This window comes from Phasianus colchicus, chromosome 8 (genome assembly GCF_987193195.1).
Source record: "Phasianus colchicus chromosome 8, bPhaCol1.hap1.1, whole genome shotgun sequence".
Taxonomy (NCBI): Eukaryota; Metazoa; Chordata; class Aves; order Galliformes; family Phasianidae; genus Phasianus; species Phasianus colchicus.
In genome coordinates, this window is record NC_143443.1 from 3,469,523 (window position 1) to 3,490,860 (window position 21,338).

The window sequence follows — 21,338 nt, forward strand, 5'->3', positions numbered from 1 at the left end:
TTAACAACTTAATTCAAAAGTGCTTTCTGCAGAGACAAGTCTTCTCTCTACCCAAAATAATTTCCACTGGAGAGGCGTGCCAGCCAGCCACGCTGCAGTCGAAGTTGTTTATGAGAGAGCAGACAATTCCTATTGGCAGCAATAACTCTGGCAGAAGCTTTCTGCCTGGCTCTCACTCAGACCACCCAGCCCTACACAGCCCCAGTATCAAAACGCAGGCCCCAACTCCTGCTCTGCACAAACTACCAACCCCACATCGCACACATTTAACTATCTCATGAATAAGCAAGCAGTCAAGACACCCCCGGTTACCCAGGGGCCTGGCTGCAGTTCTTAAGCAGTTTTTTTCTTCACGACAACAGCACTGAAGGACAGCATATTTAAGTAATGATGAAAGTATTCCCCACATTAAGCAAAGAGCTGTCTCCTCATTCCCCTCAAAGCCTTTTCTCAGCAGCACAGAAGAAGCTGCCTGAGCCATTCCTGGAAGACCACGCAGAAACATCAATACATTCATCCCTGTGCTGAAAGCAGAGAACAGGAACCCAAGTTCAGGGTGCAGCCCCTGCTGGATCCTCACCTACCCCCCAGAAATAGGAGGAGAGAAGGCTGAGCAGCTCACAGTGTGCTAAGCTTCTTGCTGCACCGTGCTTCACTCATACCTTCACTGCTGCTCATCTGCTGCTCACCCTTCCCAAAGGGATACTTGCCTTTGAAACATTTTTTTTTTCTGTATCCCTGTTGTTGCAACTGCCTGCACTAGCCCATTTCTGTCAAAACGATGACAAGTCAAGTAACTCAAATCTGTAACCTCAGCAGCAGCCAAGAAACTATTAGACAGGAAAATCTCATTTCTTGTCCACCTGCCACAGCTCATTACGTGTTTGCTCTGCATTCATACAAGTTTCACTGCACAGCACGAGACAAAGAAAACTCTTTATGTGACCCACCAAGCAACACCTTCAAGAAAACTCCTGCATGACCCTGAACATCCTCACCAGGAGAGAACAGGGCAGCGTATGGGCTCCTCCATGTGCCTACAAGCACTCCTCTGAGTTCTCTGCATAAACTCAACTGGAATCCAGCATGTTACCATGTTCATTTTTTCTACCTGTTAGTCGTAGTGACTCTGTGTCGAGCAATCCTGGTAATTAACTAGCAAGGGAGATTCTTTTTGGACTTTCTCAATCTGCACTTGGCTTGTTTCCCCACGTGGTGTTTCTTATAACAAAAAACTAACACATTCTTGCTTGTATCTTTCTTCATCACAGTTTTTACGAGTCATGCATTAAAAAACGAAGATAACTGCATTTCTTTTCTACATTTTATTTTTGCTGGCTCTCTTTCTAGCTTTTCTGAAATAGAAACATAACAAGTAACCCCACGTATTCAAAATAATCGAGAGACTACAACTAAGATCTCTACATTCATGACTGTGCTACACCATATTGTGTCCAGCAAACACCAGCATCCCCTTACCTAGCACATGCACTGTGATGGGCAGACAGCACCTGGACAGGAAGGTTTTCACGTTACAGCCTGAATCTTGCAAAAAGAAAGCAAGCAGACAGGCAGAGAGCACCCAACAGCCAGGAGGAGGCAAGCTGAGCAAAGAAAAAGGCCTTGTTTGTCAGCACAGCCTTTGCTAAGTGCTGTGTGAGGGGAGGAGGAAACTTCTGAAATGTTTTTGGAAACTGACTTGAGCTCACAATTTGGTTCTAAATTCACATGACAAATCTCATCTAGTTAAACACGGAATGGGAAACTGCAGTGCATGGGAGAACTATCATTATAAAGAGGGCTTTAATTAGGGAATCAAATGAATTTGCTGCAAAGGGACAGACATACCAATAAATGAGCACGTTGCAAACGACAGTTACAAGCACAAACAATGTAGATGCAAGCATTTATTTTATGTGAAGACACAGAGAATGTGAAATACGCTGTTGTACAGATGTGATAAGGAAGGTTATGTAATGATATAAGCCAAATCCAAAGCTGTAATCTTCAGCCTTTACTCTCGATCTAAACTGTTGGACTGGTTTTTGACTTGACTCCCACGTTCTCTCTCATAGGCTTACATAATTACTACTCATGACCACTATAATTTATAGCTGTAAAAGCTTATCTCAAGACAGAGTTACGGCTGGGAGCCTAGGCAATTAGCTGCAAAACATTACAGAGATATTAGAATTATTTCAGACAATGGTGCAATCTGGGTGCTGTTGCTATCTGAGCGATGCAGAGCCTTATCTAAGACTTCAGCCATTTCTGTTTGCTGGTGCAGAGCTCGAGAAGCCCTGGCTGCAACTATGTGAGAACAGCAACAAACCTCATGTCACAGAATCACAGAATGGCCTGGTTGAAAAGCACCACAATGATCATCTTTCAGTGTCAAAACCGAAGTCATCCTGCATCAGTTGAGGCAGAAAAAAAATACTTCAAATGCACTGCATCAGAAATTAATTACTGACATTAACACATCCGTGTTATCGATCCATAAACATTTTGTACAGCTTTTATGTTTAAGCTTTAGAGTAGCCAAGACACAAACACTGAATCTTCATCATACTTCACATCTAAAACATGAGGAAACGTAACAGAGGTACTGTGGGCCTCTCAGGGTCCTCATCCACCTCCCAGTAACCTCATGCTGACATTTGTTCCTGAAGCATACCTGCGTCCAAGGTGTTTTCTTAGGATGCAAAGCTTTGCTCAGTGCAGAATGTAAGCAGCTATTTACAACAAAGGAGAGCAGTGTTTTCAAACTTGACAGGATGCTGGATACCACTCCCACCAACACACTCAGATAACACTTCATTTACACAGAACTCCAGGTATTGTCACAGGTAAACTAGCTGCTGTATCTGGTATTGGACAACAGGCCAGAGCACAAGCTGAATTTGAAACCAAAGCAAGTTCTCACCCTCATGCCGAGTACCAGGAAGCCAATCTCTTCCATCAGTGGGTACTTGCTGACCTGCTGCTGGATCTTCTCTGCTGAAGCATACGGATCGTAACTTTTCTGCCCTATTTTTACATCCATTATGCACGGCTTATTAAATTTACGGGTCACGTCTTCCAGTTTCAGATACATATCTGTTGGAAAAACAAAACCTTAGGTTAGCGGTGGGTCAAAGCAAAAGAAGCAGCAAAACAGCTTCTGCTGAGTTTCTGTGCAGCAGGGAGAACAGTTAAAGGAGTCGTGTGATGTCAGGGCTTGCCTCTGAACACAGCCTAAGCCACGGCCGCTGGCAGCCACAGACTCTGTTAGCATTAAATCCTAAATGCCTTCTGGTTTAGAAAATATCATTAATTAAAGTGTGCTAGCCTAGCACTCAAATTCAAATTATTGCCCGGATGAAACTCATGAGTACCTTTTATTAAGCTATTAGCATATTTTAAATCACATTAACAAGCACATACAAACAGTCGCTGCATGGCTGTTTTTGCAGTAGAGATGATGATTTCTTTTCACATGTGAGAAGGCTAGAATTCAACCCCCTGGTTGTAGGTAGCTTATTTTGTTTGTTTTATCATTTTAAAGAGAACTAACGTTTCACAGTGCCTCTCTGGAAAGGCAGAAATGCACTCATTTTTCTTCTTTCCTCCCCCATCAGAGCACACCTATTGATGAGAATGCTCCTCACACCCTAGCTGCCTCTCAACCATTTCCCCACGTCCCTTAGGTGGCTGGGGGGGCAGAATCAAAAATCCCCAATCCCTTGGAGCACCTGAAGACTTAAATCAGTGCTGAAGACCTGGTCAAACAGGTTTATGGTTTTTCTCCAACATTGGTAAGGGGTTTTCCAACATGATTTACAGTACTGATTGTCAAAGTAAAGCAGGAAAGCCAGATCCTCCAGTGACTGCATTCAATTCACAGGCAAAAAGCTTGCCAGGGCACCTCACGTGCTAAGAGAAGACAGAGCATCAACACCCTTCTTCATATCAGCTTCTGAAAGCCAGCTTTTATCACCCACAAACTTTACGGAAGCATCCATTTTTCTTTTGAGTGCTACCTATCCCATAAGCTTTTTGTTGTTGTTGTTGGGGGTTTTCTGCATTAATGAGATCTGAATACACATGAACACTATCTTCTTCTCCATTCCTTTAGAATAATCTAAAATGGGATTACAAAGAAAGCCAGAAACACTGCTGTTAAAACGTAAAGAGGGACAAAGCGCATTGATTTCACAGCTGTACAGACAGGTAACAAACCAGATGGAGTCCAGAAAAAGGGAACCAACAACGTTCCATTCCCACTCAGTAGGCAGAGGCTCCTTCTTAAGGATAATAAATGAAATTGGTGTTTATTACTTTAATAAGTTCTATTTAGAGTTTCAATTTTTACGCCATTATCATCATGATGAAACGATCCAATTCCCCAAAGCACACAAGCATCAATCTGAGAAATAAATTCCATTTAATTCCTAGATACTTCTCTGTCTATAAATGGGACTAAGCATGTTTTTAAATGTATAACCATGCTCAAAAAACTCTGTTAAATCAATATGCTATTATAAAAACCCAGCCTTGTACTAACTCACTGCCTGAGCTTACATTACTTTTCCACATCCTTAGGGCTACAGAATCAATGTATCTACAGCAAATAGCTTAGTTACAGACCAGCTCATCCATGTAACAGGTCTGTTAACTGTTACCACAGGGATACAGAGGCCAAAACAACACAGGCTTAACTTGCAGAAGCCACAGGTTGCAAACAAACACAACATTTGCTCATTAGATGCTCCTAAGGGGCCAGGAGACCAAGACCTGCCAGGGACTGCACTGTATCACCTGGACACTTCTTCTATTCCAAGTTCTAATGTGCAGGTCATGTTCAGCCAGATAGCAAAAAAGCTTTTTTCAGGCTTTGGGGAACCACTGCTGAAATGCAGGAGCGTCCATACAACCCTCTCACCTCTTCATTATTACAAGTAGAACTGTACATCATTGGTAAGCATCATCCTTCACACCTGCCCTTTTCGCTTATTGCTTGCTTTCCTGGATCCAATATACCTGTGCCATTGCTCTAAATCAATTCAGGAAACAGCAACAAAATGTAATGCAAGGTTTTCAAAACTCAGCTCTCCAAAGCACAGAGCCAGAGATACAGCATGGGATAGGGGCAGGGGATACAAAAACACCTCAAACTGGCTGCAGTCCTTCTGTTCTGACTCCAAACGTTATGCTGGGAGCTGCTCTAGACTCAAACTAAGCAAACTATAAGAAGTGGAGGTTACCACAAACGACACAAATCATCTCCATGCTGTTTCATCAATCCTCAAGTCTGTGTAAAATCCTCAGGTAGTGCAAAAACATGTTTCCATTGAGCTCCTTCCACCAAAGGCACGTGGGAAATCTTACGGGTGTTTGCTGTCAGCTCCACTTATCCAAATTCCTCTTTTTAAGTACATGGCACCAAAATTCAGCATCTCTCAAGATATTTAACTTTTTATTCCTCCTTCCATTTCAGAGCTGTTAAGCTAGAGTGTCCCCCTAAGAGCTGCTAAAAACATAATGACTATTTTTAAAAAATTAAGCACTAAAATAGCTTTGGAGCTAACACTAACCCTGGGAAATACTAATCACTTGCAAAAGCCTGGGTATTATTCAGAAATGACTTCTCTCACACATTTGTTGGGATTATAATTCAAGTGCTCATCTTTAGCTAGCTGCTAGCTCAGTTAGGATTCAGCTACATCTGCTCAGCGCACACCCCCATGCTTAAGAAGCTTTTTGTCCTGTGGGAAGGGCTTTATGAGGCCCTTGTTTGGGTTGCATTCAATATCTACAGTCAACTGACCCCAAATCTACAAGACTGTGGTACACCACAGCTTTGGACACAGTCCTACAGTACCTTGTGGAGTACTAAGGCTGAGCTAACATAAGGACAGATAGACACAGATTCAGACAGACATGGGTACTGTTGCTTCACCTCTTGTAAAGGAAGCTCACTGCTCACCTGCTCTTCAAGAATTTAAGCCCAGCTGTCCTTCCCAAGGTCTACAGCAAGCGTGCAGCTGAGCAGAGTTAACCAAAGAGCTCTTCTTCCTCACTTGTTAAAAAGAAAACTGCCTATTTTTCACGCACTTCTGTTCTTTTACATCATTATGTAGAATGCTACTAACCCAAAGAGCTTCTGAGACTCATGTATTCACCAAGAAAAATAACATTCTACTGCACAAGTGGATAAAACCCTCTGATGCAGATATGCTTTGTACCAATGAATTAAATTTCAAGCTATCCAAAAATAAGTTAAATTAAAATCCCCAGCAGAGAAAAGAATTCATAAGGATTTTGGCTTTGGGAGAAAATCCTGAAGACATATTTCAAGCATTTAAACATATCATTCCTCAGAGCTTCTCTTCCCCTCTTTCTAATTTTGCAGTGCAGAGAGGCAGGAAGATGTGGTCTGACATATTATTTACATAATTTATTACAGCCCCAAAGGAGACGAAGCAAGAGACCACCAGAATTCAGCAAGTATGCATGGCACGAAGCACTGCAGACGTCAGTACGTACGTGCAGGAGCATTCAGTCATTGCTGGAGTCAGAAGTGACAAAATAACTCCAGGCATCTGCCTTCGTTTCATAATTTACAAGGCACCTCTCAAAACATACGAATAAGCAGGAAAAAGCCTCAGCTGCTCTCAGCAACGAGAGAAAAGAAAGGTTTGATGTTGCCTGTTCTCAGCTTCGGCTGGGCAAACTACAGCCCAGCACGCAATGAGTCACAGTGAAGCTGCTTTACAAAGAATACACAGGAGCAACAAGTACACAGCAATAGCAGAATTCTCAGCAGGAGATATAAGAAGCTTAACATGCTCCTACGTATCTTTATAACAACTTCTCAACTCTTCCACTTGTTGATAAATAAATTCCAGACACCGACAGCGCCACCGAACCCAAAGCTGAAATCCAATTGCCTCTCTTCAGTTTTAGATTCACTTCAGGAAAGAGAGTATCATCCATCTCTCACTGCCTCCCATGCAGTAGCACCAGCTACATAGTCCCTCTGTAACAGCACAGTGCTTTTACAAGCTTTTATAGATACAGTATTTTGAATCACTCCTCCTTTTCTGCAGGCAGGACTGAAGTTCAGCAGAAGTAAAATAAGCAGCAATACCCTCTTGCACATTTGGGTACGTGCTCTTGCTCTGTGCCAGACAGGAAATCCTAAATGAATCTCACGAAGGCTTGATGTGACCCTTCCTAGTTTCTGATTTGCACTTAACCCCATTCAGATGGCAATTCCATCCACTCACATACATTTTCAAGCAGAACTTCCTCACATTTTCTCCTAAATGTCACTCTAAGAAAATAAATCCACCTCGCCCACAGCAGCTCCCTGCTTCATGGAATCACAGAATGGCCAGGGTTGGAAGGGTCCTCAAGGATCATGAATCTCCAACCCCCCTGCCACATGCAGGGCCACCAACCTCCACATTTAATGCTAGACCAGGCTGCCCAGGGCCCCATCCAGTCTGGCCCTGAACACCTCCAGGGATGCTTAGCCCCATGGTGCACAGTGCTAGTTAATCCCAGTGGTGACAGGTGGACGGTTGGAATAGATGATCTTAGAGGTCTTTTCCAACCTTAATGCGTCTATGATTCCCAGTGTAAACCAGGGATGTGTTGAATTGCCATATCTCAGCTAGACCACACATTTTAATATTTTCAGATCATGCCATGAGTAGAAAAACACAATTTGCAACTTGGAGGGAACACTAAGTGAGCTCCACAGCACATATAAAATTAGGATAGCTCTGGTAAGGCTATTTGAGTTCATGCCAAATATGAAATTTGTGAAGGCAAATTTGAGCCAAGAACACGTTAGGTACTAACACAGTCCTCACTGCACTTCTTTTTGCAGTATTCAGACAGTGCCTTAGGATGCCACCTTACTGCTGTCTTTGGGTAACAAGTCTATCAGGGACAGCATAAGCAAGAGAAGATAGAATTATACTGTAAAGGAGCACAGCTTCTAATTTTGGTGTGTTTGCATTTAAATAGACTTGCTGGCATCTTTTATTTCTGTATGTTCCTGAAGCTCCACTTTCCCAGTACAAGTAAGAAAGAACAGCAGAAAAAAATGTTGCTATTTTAAATACACATTGAGAATATCCATCTTTCCTTGAAGAATACCAGATACCAGGACTTTGTTCCACTCCAAGCCGCAACACAGCACGACCAGAAGCACTCTTAAGCAATCTACCTACCGAAAAAAATGTTTTTCTGTTACATGGCAAGACAATGAGAGATGCCTTATGAGATACGGCAGCAGATCCCAGTTTGAATGCTTGCCTTGGACCATCCTTTTTCTTCCCCACAGAGTCAGATTCTGGCTCTGGTGAACTGACCAGACACAAACAAGCACCAGCCCACTGTTCCAGCATGGTCCAGACCAAAGCAGCAGCTCTGGGGCCACAGTGAACAGCCGTGCCCCATCACTCTCAGCCCATAGGGACGATCCCAGAGACCAAATCCAGCCAGAGGACTGCAAACTGGAACGTGGTGTCAGAAGGAAAGAGCCTACAGAGCTTGTAACTGCCAAAAAATCAGGCTCCAAAGGATTTTTCCAGGAGGTTTAGATTAACAGATAAAATTAGAACAGTACCATTTGGTGCAGTAGGTGGTGACCAGACACCGAAGTATTTTGGCAGATGCTCTCGCAGCTCCAGAAGAACGCTGTCGCAACAGTCAGAGTCATAAACCTGAAATAAATTAGAGAAGGGGGGGCAGATAATGAGTTTATAAAGTTCGTTTTATACTTCCTGTTGTCCCATAATTACCATTTCTTACAGCCTTTGTTTCCAAAACTTCTAGGGTTTCTCTTTTGCCTTTAAGAAACAAACAAGATGAGAGTTATAGCGAGCGGAATCCTTTCTTTCAGTTTTTTAAGAGGAAAAGATGCATCAACTCTAAGAACAACTCCAATGTGCTTGCTTTCATTTGCTGTAACTTTTTATTTATTTGTTTGTTTACAATTACTGCAAGAAAAACAAGAACACGTTGGGCTTAGCAGCTGCCTTCCTGAAAGAACCGTTTTGTCACCATTCAAATGCAGCTCTGGACACTCTGTTACAGAACTACATGACTGTCACCAGCTCTCAGTGCTGTTGTTTGGAGGGTTTCAAACTCCTTCCCTGGACATTATTTTTACCCCACAGAAGGTGAGGTAACAGACACTGGGGATAGCCCACAGCAGCTCTGACTAATGTGGTTTCCAGTTGAATAGATCCGTACCCACACAAGTGCAAGCTGCAATATTATTATGGCACATAGGAGCCAACCCTTATGCTGCTCCCTCACCTCTGATGCTATCAGACCGGCGTCCCACCCTGCAGCAGTTGCACACAGCAGCCCCCAGTTCTGCTCCCACTTCAGCATTCAATGCTGAAGGGCAGTTCTAACCACTGGAAGTGTGGTTAGAACACGCTGCAAAGTCAAAAGCAATGCAAAACCAACACGAGTGCCTGAACAGAGTGCTGCAGCACTGGCTTAGCTCACTGCTTCGCAACCAAAAGTTAGTCATGGTGGGGGAATACCAGGCGGCGGAAGCTACAAGCAGTGCACATATCAATATCAGAAATCTAAGGGTTTGCATTTTGACACTTTAGGAGAGGGAAAGCCCCAAAGCTGCACTCCTGTTACCATTTTATCCCACACAGCCCCAGCCACCAGCACTGCTGCAGCGTAACTACAGGCAGAGGCTCACACAGCAGCAGAATGCTAAAATTAGGCAGTGCAGGTTAGTGCTAAAATTAGTTTTCAGCACAGAAACCTCACGCAGGGCCAATTCCAACCAGCACTGTGCTACAAACACAAGCTGCTGCAGTAAGGATGCCTCCAGGCTTTGCTGGCCCAGTGACCAGCCCCAGTCGGGGTGCTGCCATACCACCAGCACCACACAATGACCAGGCTGGCACAACCACACGTGCACTGACTTATATTGAATCATCCAACAAGACCCAACGCTTGGATTGGAGGCTCAGGGGAGACCTTATTGCTCTCTATAACTACCTGAAGGGAGGTTGTGGTGAGCTGGGGGTCAACCTCTTTGCTCGTGTAACTGGTGATAGGACTAGAGGGAATGGTTTCGAGCTGCACCAGGGGAGATTCAGGCTGGACATTAGGAAATACTGCTTTTCTGATAGAGTGGTCAGGCACTGGAATGGGCTGCACAGAGAGGTGGTGGAGTCACTGACCCTGGAGGTGTTCAAGGAATGTTTGGATGTTGTGCTGAGGGACATGGGTTAGTGAGAACTATTGGTGATAGGTGGATGGTTGGACTGGATGATCTCGGAGGTCTTTTCCAACCTTGGTGATTCTGTGACAGCCTCCTGGTGTCAGGCCCATCTCAGAGAACCTACAGAGCAGGCAAAACCTCCACAGCACACCAACACACACATTATGACACAGCACAGGCACACTATCACCACACCCTCTGACAGCCACTATCTCAAGCGCACAGGCTGTGGGTTAACACAAGCTGGTACACCGATATTCCTGCACATTAAGGCAGAAAACTTTGCTTGCCTCTGAGCTCAGCACTGCTGCTTCTTCTCAATGACATGGCACACCTTTGATAAGCCTCAGGTGCTGCCAGCAGAAGACAGTGCTGTCCCCAGGAGACCACAGTATAGCTCGCTCTTACCAGCTTGAAGAGGCAAATGAAGAAAACAATTGAGGTGAAGGGGAACAACCCCAGCCAATACCACCTTCCACAACAGCCACACTGATCCCATTTCTGGGTCAGGACTCCCAGCACAGAACCCAAAAGCAACTTCACACCGTGCTTATTTTCAGACAACATCACAAGCCCCACTTCTGCCTGCTGCTGGAGCTCAGCGTGGCAGCAGCTCAGCCAGCTGATGGGGACTGCAATGCACCCAGCACAAGTGCTCTTCCCCAAGGTGAGTTCAGATACCACCAAGACACAGCCCTGACAGGGAAACTGCACACAGATTTCAGACAGGACAAGAAAGAGGAAAGACTCCTGCTCTGAATTCCTTTTTAATTCCCTCCCCAGCAGCAGGGTTCAGTTACTAAAGACTGAGCAGACAACCAACAGTATGCTGTTGGGCGCTTCAAGCAGTAGGATATGATAAAGGATGCCAGACAACTGGGTGTAACAGCCCAAAGTCAAGGTCAAACGGGGGAAATGAGCTGCCTAAGTGCTATCTTCTAAATAACCCACCCTTAATACACCGATAGCAAGCATTTTTAAAGGAGGAAAACTCACAGTAATTATTCCTTCAGCATCATCACTTCGGCATAACAGAATGAAGTACATTACCTCTGCCTCTCAAGGAGTTATCTTGCCCCCTGAAGCACTAATAAACTCTCTTTATATGTTTGACGTAACGTACACAAAGCACTTACTTGACCTTAATATAGACCTCAATCTCAGCCAGCAATACATTTACATGTCAAACAGGAATAAGCACTCAGTTAATAAAGATCAGAGCAAGTCATTTAGCGTGGGCAAAAGCAAGGAAAACAGACCTTTCAGGAATTACAGCTGATCTTGTGCAGCAGAAAAGAACTTCTGCTGATGAGAAAGGGCCTCAGACAGCAACAAGGGGCATTTCTGCTCCCTGTACACAACCCAGCAGCAAGCTGCACATTCACATGTCATTCAGAATGACAAATGTAAGTGGATTTATGATAAAAACATCCTCAAACTACACAAGAAAAGAACCACGCATCCCAGACCCCAGAAGGTATTGCTGCTGGCAAAGCTGAGAAACTCATTGCAGGAGAAAGGCTGTCACCCATCCCAGGACAACCTTTAGAAGTGAACCACTGTACTTGTTTATATCAGCAATACTCCAACGTTACTGGAAAAGCAGCTGCTGTTTTCTGAACGTAAGAAAGCCCGTTTCTTGAGCGTACACTGATAAACATATGCTATTTGTTGCTGTACTGCACGTAACATCTTCATCCAACAGATCCAGAACTGCACAACTCTTCAACGTCAGCTCAGCCAGGGTAGGTATCCCTCCTACACAGGCTACATTCTTTCAATAGCACAAACTGGAGACATAAAATGTAATTGCCTCCGGGCTAAAAAGCAAGTAAACAGGATGCTGACATTTGGAGGGCTCACAACACGACCATTACAAATTGCTGCAGCTAGCACATAGGAAGAACGTGCCCCAGATACGTTCCATGGGGTTCAATAGTCCAATAGACACCATGAAGTCATAATTTCCAGCCACTCAGAATGTTTTAATTCCAAGGCAAATTCACCATCCCTTAACTTTTGATCCAAAGTACATTCTGTTTTGGTAAATCTGATCCAACAGATTCATCTGTTTTTTTAATGCAAGCAGGGGCTGCTTGGGAGAACGCAAATGTTCTTTTCCTTACTTAACAAAGCAGCATGACATGGGCTCTTCTTTGTTTTGCAAAGACTGCTAATCACACAACTGGCTGAGGGAGGGCAGAACCAGTGTTGAAATTCCAACAGGAAACGCCTTCTGGCTGTACAGACCTGGCTCCAAGTGCCCAGGCAGAAAGACACCACCATGACAGAAACGCAGTTTCAGCCCAATTCGCTGAACACCATAAAAGAGTTAATTTAGAAAAGATTTATTTTTAAATGTGCATTTATTTTCAAGCCATTTGAACAGAAACCATGAAACGAAAGCAGGCGTATAGGTGTGATGCAGCACCTTTTCCTCTTGCTCCCTGCCACCAGTTGTCCCAGAGCCTCAGGGTGCACACACAGCTCAGCTTCACATGCATTTTTTGAGGGGCTCCCAGACAGCAGAGCAGAAGGAGTTAATAAGTTACATGCTCAAATTAGCAAGTGTAGGACTTAGAGATGATAGTGCAGCCTTAATTCTGTCTCCCTATGTGTACGCATTAGAACACTAACTTTAATTACCTGAGTGCACGCAGCATTTCCCTTCGGACTCCTGCATCACCCACTTACACCAGGCAAGCATGAGGGCCAGAAAATTGAGGTTGAAACAGCAGCTGTTAATTGAGCAATCCTTAACTGCATGGCTTCACAACTCAAAGCTCCTGCTTATTCAAAGTAGCAGCAGCAGCACACTTTGACTTGCGTCTGCAGGATTTCTTCCCCTGCCTACCACTGGAGTTGAGCCAGCTCTGTTTATGTTCAAAAATCCTGATACCAGAATAATACCAAAAGTAAAGCGTTTACAAATGCTGCTACACTAAATGCTACTATAGTGAGTTGCATATTTTACTATTCAAAACAGAACTGCCCTATCCAATATATTATAATTATTCACAGAAGATGCCTGCAGAAAGAAAATCAGGACACAAAACAAACCAGGACATATTTAAATTTCCACAATCTGACCACGCAAATGAATTTGCAAATAAGAACAGTGTACACCCACAACAATTATATCCTTCTCCTCACATTGAAGAAAAAAAAAAGAGTTACAGACAGCCGTCGGCCACCTTAACTTCCACAAAATGAAGACTGTGAAAATGAGCTTTGAAATCTCCCCCAAAATATAGTTATTTGGTGATGTTTGTCAAGCTGGCCATTTTCTAGCAATGCCAATGAAGAATAAGTCATATTTTACCCACTTCCACATGTTTTATATAGTCAAAACTAGGCTGACCCTAGCAAGATGTGCAGCCTCGGGTACAGAATAATCTTCACAAGAAATGAAGCAAACCCTGACCTGTTTCTGAGGCTGCAGCAGAGCTTCAAACCTTCAGCAGGCAGCAGGAGCTGACAGGCAGCGGACAGGCTCAATGGCAAAGCTGAACAAACCCCACAGCAGAGCCATGATGAACAGCAGTGGATGCCACAAGCAGCAAGGTGCTCCAAATCCAGGGGAGGTGAATTGGCTGCAGACAGACTGCCTGCTCCCTTTTTCTTTCCAGTGAGCACTTCTTAGAGGCAAGGCAAGAAAGGTTACTTCCCTCTTCACCAGACAGCAAACTTGCATTTTGTCTTTCAACCCACAAGATTCCCAGGCAACAAAAGGTTAAATTAACAATAAAGCAAAATTAAATTATTTACTTTACCCCCTCACACCCTTTGCATCTGCTGCAAGCCACCAACTGAGCACAGAACTGGGCAGTGGGCATCAGGACCTTTGCAATGAGAACTGCAAAATTAGAGGCTGTGTTTCCTCACAGACCTCTTGCAACAGAACTGAGCTTCCTCCTGCCCTCCCAGGTTCAAAACTCCTTAACACAACTAGATGTTAAGTTCACCGCCTCTTGGGGAGGAGTTGCAGTCAATGAACTCGAGAGCTCTCTGAAGTCAGAGATAATTCTTCTTTCAGGACATGCCACAAAGTTTAATCCCTCAAGCACTGTAACCAGACACAGCTTTTGGTTTTATTTTTTAACATAAGCACACTCTTAAAGAAGATATCCAGAAAAGTAGAGATGGTTGTATTTGCATTAACAGCATGAACATCTGGTAAGCTTTCTAAGTAGGTCAAGAGACTCTTAAATTGAATATAGTCAAAAAATACATAGCAAAATGCATATGAAGTTCACTACTCCAAAACCAGTTCACATACAACAGAGACTGGAGCAGAATTCACACTTGGTACTCCCCACTAGAAGTGGAAATTAATAAACAAACAACAACAACAGCAGCAAACATTGCTTAGCTGATCATCTGATAAGGAAGTTTCAAATCTAACACACTAAATACTCCTCCCTCTGGGGAGGGACTTGTTACAAGGGCACGAAGCAACAGGATGAAGGGAAATGGTTTTAATCTGGAAGAGAGTAGATTTAGACTAGAAGTTAGGAAGAAATCCTTTATGTGAGGGTGGTGAAACACTGGCACAGGTTGCCCTGTGAGGCTGTGGATGTCCCCTACCTGAAAGCACTCAATGCCAGGCTGGATGGGGCTGTGAGCAACCCTGGGCTAGAAGGAGGTGGCCCTGCCTATAGCAGGAGGTTGGAACTAAATGATCTTAAAGGTCCCTTCCAACCCAAACCATTCTATGATTCTACAATCCTACTCAATGTTTGCCATTTGCCCAACAGCAGTGTAGTGATGCTGTCCTGGAGCTACTCACTGCAGCAATTCAAGCCACCAGCGGCCAGAGAAATCCTGTAAATCTTAAGGCCAGCCAGTCCCTTTGCTAATTCAGACTTCCCTTGAAGGAGGCTGGTACAAGCAGTTTCACATCTATCTTTACAGCTATTACAGCTCTGTTACTACAACACATGAAGCAGCACAACATGACTACTGCTTTGTGTATTAAGGGAAGATACTGACCTGGTGAGAAACCAAGACCTTGAGACATCCAAATGCTGCTAGGTGCAAACCAAAGCTGAAACGATGGTAGTGAGAGGGTTTGCTCCAAGATTTTTTTGGAGTAAATCCAACTACTTACTGAGTTTATCACTGGGAGTACTGAAATAAAAGTAAAATGATAGAACAGGACTAAAAGGAAAATAAGCCAGCATCACTGCCCTGTTTCTGTGAACACAACCAGGCATTACCTTTTGTTTCTGAAAAGCAGTCTGATCACACTTGAAGAGCCACGCTAGGCAGTGACAGAGAACTAGGGGTGGGAGGAACCCTAGAGCAGTTATATAGGCAAAAATTCATTTTGCATTTCAAAGAGACAGAAAGGGAAGACAAGTCCTGACAGTCGTAAGTTGGATTTCTCTTTTCTAACACTGCAAGAGGTAGCCCTCGCAAAGAGCTGACAGTAGAACTGGCCTGAAGGTGCAGCTTCACCCGACTCTAACCAAACCAGGCCTGGGCTGCCACAGCCCCAGAATCATTTTCATCCCATCCCTAGAGCATTTGGAGTCCCACACACTTCTGCCCTATGCAAAACTGGAAGTTAGAGAACCAGCCCACGTGTTCCTTTCACTCATCTGGTGGATGAGCTCATCAGCTGCTTCCCCAACCTGCAAACAAACCCCTGCTCACCACTGGCAAGAAAGGAAAGAAGCAGTGCTGCCCCTGGGACAGAACACAGCAGGAAGGGGGAGATAAAACCAAAAAAACCCAGTAATAACAGCATTTAAAAACCCCAGTAAGCCTTCCAGCATTGTCCACTGCAGTAAGGCAAAAGGAAAACAAAATCCAGGTACACGGTGAGCCAAGTAATTCACTTTGCTCTGTCTTCAAGAAGAGGGGCTCATCATAAATATTCACTGAAATATTTCATTAAGTCTGAAAAAGTTACTGCTTGCACAGCCCTCCAGCACAGCAAGAACATCATACTGCAACTTAATCCAATTTAACGTACTGTGGATATGCACATTAAAACCATACTTTGTTGCTTCATTTCCAGCCTTATCTACTCTCAGCAGAAATCTCCCTTAAAATCAGGTTGATGAGAGAACAGGACTTATTTTCCTGCTTGCTCACACTGCATGGACTGTAGACTACTTGGTCTGTTACAAACTCCACCCAGTAGTGCCTTGCTAGCATCAAATTGCAATAATGGCCTCTTACTGTCTCTCCTTATGAGTCTTTCTTAGATTTATTAAAGGGGATTGTAGATTACGGTGTGGCACACAAAGTACAAAGAGTACAGAGAACAGATGCTCAGCAGACTCTCCTAGGTTCATTTTCTACTGCAGAGCATGTCCCTCCCAGACTTGTTTTTGCTTCAGGGTCCAAAACTCACAAAAGTTTGCCACACTTAGTAATTCTTACTGTGCTGGTATAGGAGGCTATAAGCCATTTCACAGTGATCTGAAATAGAAAAAATCTGAGAGCTCATAAGACAGTGGAAGGAACTCAGCAGACTCTCTGTGCTCATCCTTCATTCCCCTTTATTTGTTGTTATCCAGAAAACAAACAAATACAAGCGGCAAGTATTTCATAATTTGGTCAGAAAGTCATTTCCTTCTCATTAGGTCAAGTGTACTGCATGTCCTTCCTCTTACTACAGTACCACTGCCCAGGCTCATGGTTTTGAGTACAGAAGAGATGGACACAGTCAAGACAGTTTCACACACTGGTTGGGAAACCTGAATTTGCTTATATCCCAACAAAACAGAAAGCCTCCAGGACAGCTTCTCAGTTGGAGATGATGCCAAGGGCAGAAAGGGAGCATATCAGAACACGTCCACTATATCTGCAAATAGCTAATTTGTAATACTCCAGTACCATCACCTCTTCTGGAGATGCAGTAGACCCAAAAGAGGCCAAGGATAACATTTCAGGATACTGAGCTTCAGCTCTGAAAGCAGTAATGAAAGGTTTGAGCAAGGCACTGTGTCCCTCAAATGCAACATTAAGAGAACTGTGCATGCTTTCTTGAAGCTTTGTCCATAGAGGACTTGCAACCTTAGCTGGAGACTTGATCACAGGATAAGGATATTTTAGTACACAATAGCTGCACTACAGCCATCATCCACTCCTTTTTCAGTCAAGAGTTATCATTTGAATCAAGACTATAAAACCAGTTAGCTGAGTTTACAAAACAGGGTAATTCATCCTGAAGCAAGGCACAGTTTCCCTCCCCGATCCCCCGTCGTCTTCTGTCACTAGCAGAGAACAGTTTACAGAACACAGGCTGCCTTATCGTGATTTGTGCTAGATAGGCTGGAAGAAGGCTGAGCATTATGAGTCAGTTCTTGCAACTCTGTGCAAAAGCTTCCAGGCCAAAACACATCTTTCAGGCTGCTGGCTTGATTTAATGCCATGGAGGGGGAGGGAAGTAGCTAGAAGTCTTCTGCACTGCCTGAAGCTGCATGAATGCTAATTAAAATTAGGCAATGCAAAAAGGGGGGAAAAAAAAGCATCAAGCTGCAATGAAGAGCTGCAGCAGGTTATTGAGAATTAAATAAAATAAGGATAAGATTATTGACAGTGGTCCGAACGGGCAAACTGCTTGCATGTTTCTCCTTCTCTGTAACCACGGGAGCACAAGGAATATTCAGGCACTTGCTAATTCTCTGACACTCACACGTTATCCTCTGCTCACAGACTCAGACTAACAGTAACAAGAGAGACAGAAAAAGCTGCACAAGCAGTATTAATTCTGCCTTGTGTCTAAGCTGTAAGAATGAGTTACTAAGTTCTTTAGAGGAAAGAGCACACAAAGACAGGTCATCACCCTATTGAAAGTTACACTATAATGCATCCAACAAAAGTTCACAATAACAATTGTGCAGGCAACCATGAAACCATGACTTCCTAGCTTTCAAGCACCCGACTCTAACATAAACCTCTGTTACACGTTGGAGTTATTTGCGTCTCTTACATCCTGGCTTTGTTTTCAAGACATGTAACAAGAGTGAAAAACAATTTCTATTATCTACAGTAGTAACTGCTTCCTTGCATTCACATTATATGACAGCAGGGCTTGAACTATGAACTTCCAGACAACTGCTAGAGCAGTTAGCAGAGTTGTCCTGAACTAGCAATGGGATGAAGATCTGTTCTCCAGAAGGGCCAGATGACTGCTGCAATTACCTCTTCCCAACTCTACATGGGGTCAATCAGCTCTCAGTTCCCAGTCACTCAGGTAGAGGTAAGGAGGCTACCAGATTGGAGTTGGGAAAAGGAGAGCCCAGCCTGCCTTTTACTCCAATCCCCCAAGATCACAGACGTGACCTCTGGGACAAGAGCATGTGAGAATTAGGGTAGGACTTGCCTTACCACAGACTTGGAAACATAGGTAATGTTATATGGAGCCATGATATGGCAACGTCACAAGCACCAGCTATGACAACTCTGACACGCAGCTGCTAGCAAAGAGGAAAAAAAAATGTTAACTGTTGGAAGTTGTCCAAGCTGCAAGAACTTTATCAGATAGGACAGTTTTCAAAAAGCAGAACAAGGGGACGAAGGTGTACATCTTGAACCCCAAGCACCCTGCAGTTATTGCAGGAGAGCAAAAGGGCACTTCAAATAAAAGTTTATGGGCACATTTATTGATCTGTTGACTATAAGATCCTAGTTTATTAGCTAGTCAGTTACCAACCTTTAAAACTTCAGCACACCACGTTCAGAACAGGTACACACGGTAACAGAGGTCTACGGCCCCATGAAGCCAATGTCAGAAATCAGAACTGAAGGAGCTATCACTTTAAATCGCCCAGCAACCTTCCCTTGTCCTGTTGCACGCAAGAAGAGAAGCTCTCCATCTCTTACTGCTAAACACAGAGCTTCTAGGAAAACGTAGCTGGGAAGCTAGCTTCAACAACTGTAAATTCTCTTCCTCAGCTTTAAATATTTGCTGTCCAAGCTCTATCCTTGTGGGCCCACAGAAGCAGCTGCCCTATTTAAAGCACGACATTCCAGCTTCCTCCCCCTCTTCATGGCACCAACAGGACAGCGGATTCTGCAGAGCTACATTCTTGATGTGACAAATGAATAAAAACCCTCTACTGAACATGATAGCTCTTAAATACTAGACGATAGTTATGTTAGCACACACTGCTCTAGGGTACAGCCTTGCACTTTGAAACAAGAGCTGTGTTCCCAGCAGAGCACAAAGGTTTCGCCTCACCCAGGGACTGTGCTGACCTCTCCCAAGCACGCTTGGTTCACAGGTCCCAACTTACCTGCCTGAAGGGATGCAGTCAGAGGGCCAACAGGCTTCTTCCCTTCCCTCTGCTAACACTGCTGAACTAAAAATCAGACTGTTTTAGCACGTACACATGCACTGGCATAAAGCAGGCTGAACTAAAATACTGAAACAGACTGAGAAGTAGCCTGCTTTTATGGATTCCTTGGTACGCACGTGTAGGCAGCCAGCACCATCACACGCTGCCTTGCAGCAATTCACTTTCTTTACTGGAAACAGGTCACCACTACATCATCTATGAGAATGAATTTTCAAGCACCACTGTGTTTCTGCTTCCACATCTGTGTGCTGCAGCCTTCTGAAACTCCTCTAAACGCAGTCCTTTGCAGCACCTTTGCCTACACCTCCTCACCAAGCAGTCTACATTAGATGGAAACAACCCATCATCGGTGCAGACACTCCTTAAAACAACTGCAACCGCTCTCTTACAATTACTTCTTGCTCATATCTACAGAAAACAAAGTATTTGGTGGCTATTCAAGGCTTAAAAAAAAAAAAATATAAAAAAATCAATCAATTCTTTGTTCGGGAAACGGAACTAAAAGACTTGCTAAAACACTTAGTGGCTATGCAGCATACTAAGTTCACACCCTCATGTACAGAAAGGGAGTTTGCAGGAACAAAAACAGATTATTATTCGATTATTATTGATACGTACAGAATTCAACACAAAGTGGACATGACCACTGGAAAAATCATGCTCCAATGATAAGTTAAGCTTACTATATTTATCAAATTATTAGCAACAGCTACAAACAGCTTATTATTCTCATTTTATCACAGGAGCAACTCGTGATAAATTTGTTATAGTCTATTTTTCCGCTCCCTCAGAACACAGAATTAATTACATATTTTTATTATAAGAGTGGCAAAGCACTGACACAGGCTGCCCAGAGAGGTGGTGTCCCTGCAGGCTGGATGAGGCTCCGAGCTCCTGATGGAGCTGTAGGTGTACCTGTTCACTGCAGGGAGTTGGACTGGATGGCCTTTCAGAATCTCTTCCAAATCTAACCATTCTATGATTCTGTGATTTCCCCATTAGCAGACAATGTTCGTATTACTGTAATAGAGGAAAAATCTGGTATATTTGATCAAAGAAGAACAGTATTTAGGTTTGCTTTTTTCTTTTTTTTTTCCCTCCTCCCTTATCTTTTTTTTAACTGCTGAACTGAAAACATACCACCAGGAAAACAGAAGGATAAATTAATGGCAGCCTGAGTAGGGATTATTAGAGATTCTCCAGTTTTCCACTCTGACAGAGACAGATTCTTCCAGTGCCATCCACTTCAGAGCAGCCTGGCATATGCATCATAGTTTCAGATCACTATTAGTATTTTGCACTACTTGCTTAAGTTTCCTGTAGCTCCAAACACTGCAGGTAGCTCATTCTGTTTGGGCTGTACCAGTGAGCACTCTGCTTTGTGCTCAGTAGACAATATCCCTCACGTGCCCAACAGGAACAAACTCCTGGTGTTCTGCTGATGCAGGCAGCATCATGCTACATGCACTGCAATGGTTCTCAATGGTTCCAGATGAGGTGGTTTGCTTTACCCACAAGTGAAGAAGGGCTTCTTTCTTGCCCAGGTAACTGACGATATCAACACAGAGAAAATAGCTAAAAGTGCTTATGAAGCCACAGGTGCAGAAATGAAAAGATAGCGTGATAAACCTGCATACAGCCAGAGGGAACCTTCTAGTGTGATGTTATCAACAGATTCAGTGTCTAGTCCTGGTGAAGTGACAGTCCGGGACTCTTCTGCATTCACATGCTTCATGGTGCAATAGATACAACTGATGAAGGCTCCA

The 21,338-nt window shown here is 43.8% G+C and overlaps 1 protein-coding gene across 1 annotated transcript in view; it reads right to left on the reverse strand.

Moving 5' to 3' along the window:
* IPMK (inositol polyphosphate multikinase) overlaps positions 1-21,338 on the reverse strand; it is a 32,421-nt gene that overhangs the window by 4,657 nt on the left and 6,426 nt on the right. Inside the window, exons 3-4 of the mRNA XM_031602514.2 lie at positions 8,624-8,720; positions 2,927-3,099 (exon numbers count right to left, since the gene is read on the reverse strand). Coding sequence (XP_031458374.1) covers positions 2,927-3,099; positions 8,624-8,720 — 270 coding nt within the window. The remainder of the gene's footprint in view (positions 1-2,926; positions 3,100-8,623; positions 8,721-21,338) is intronic.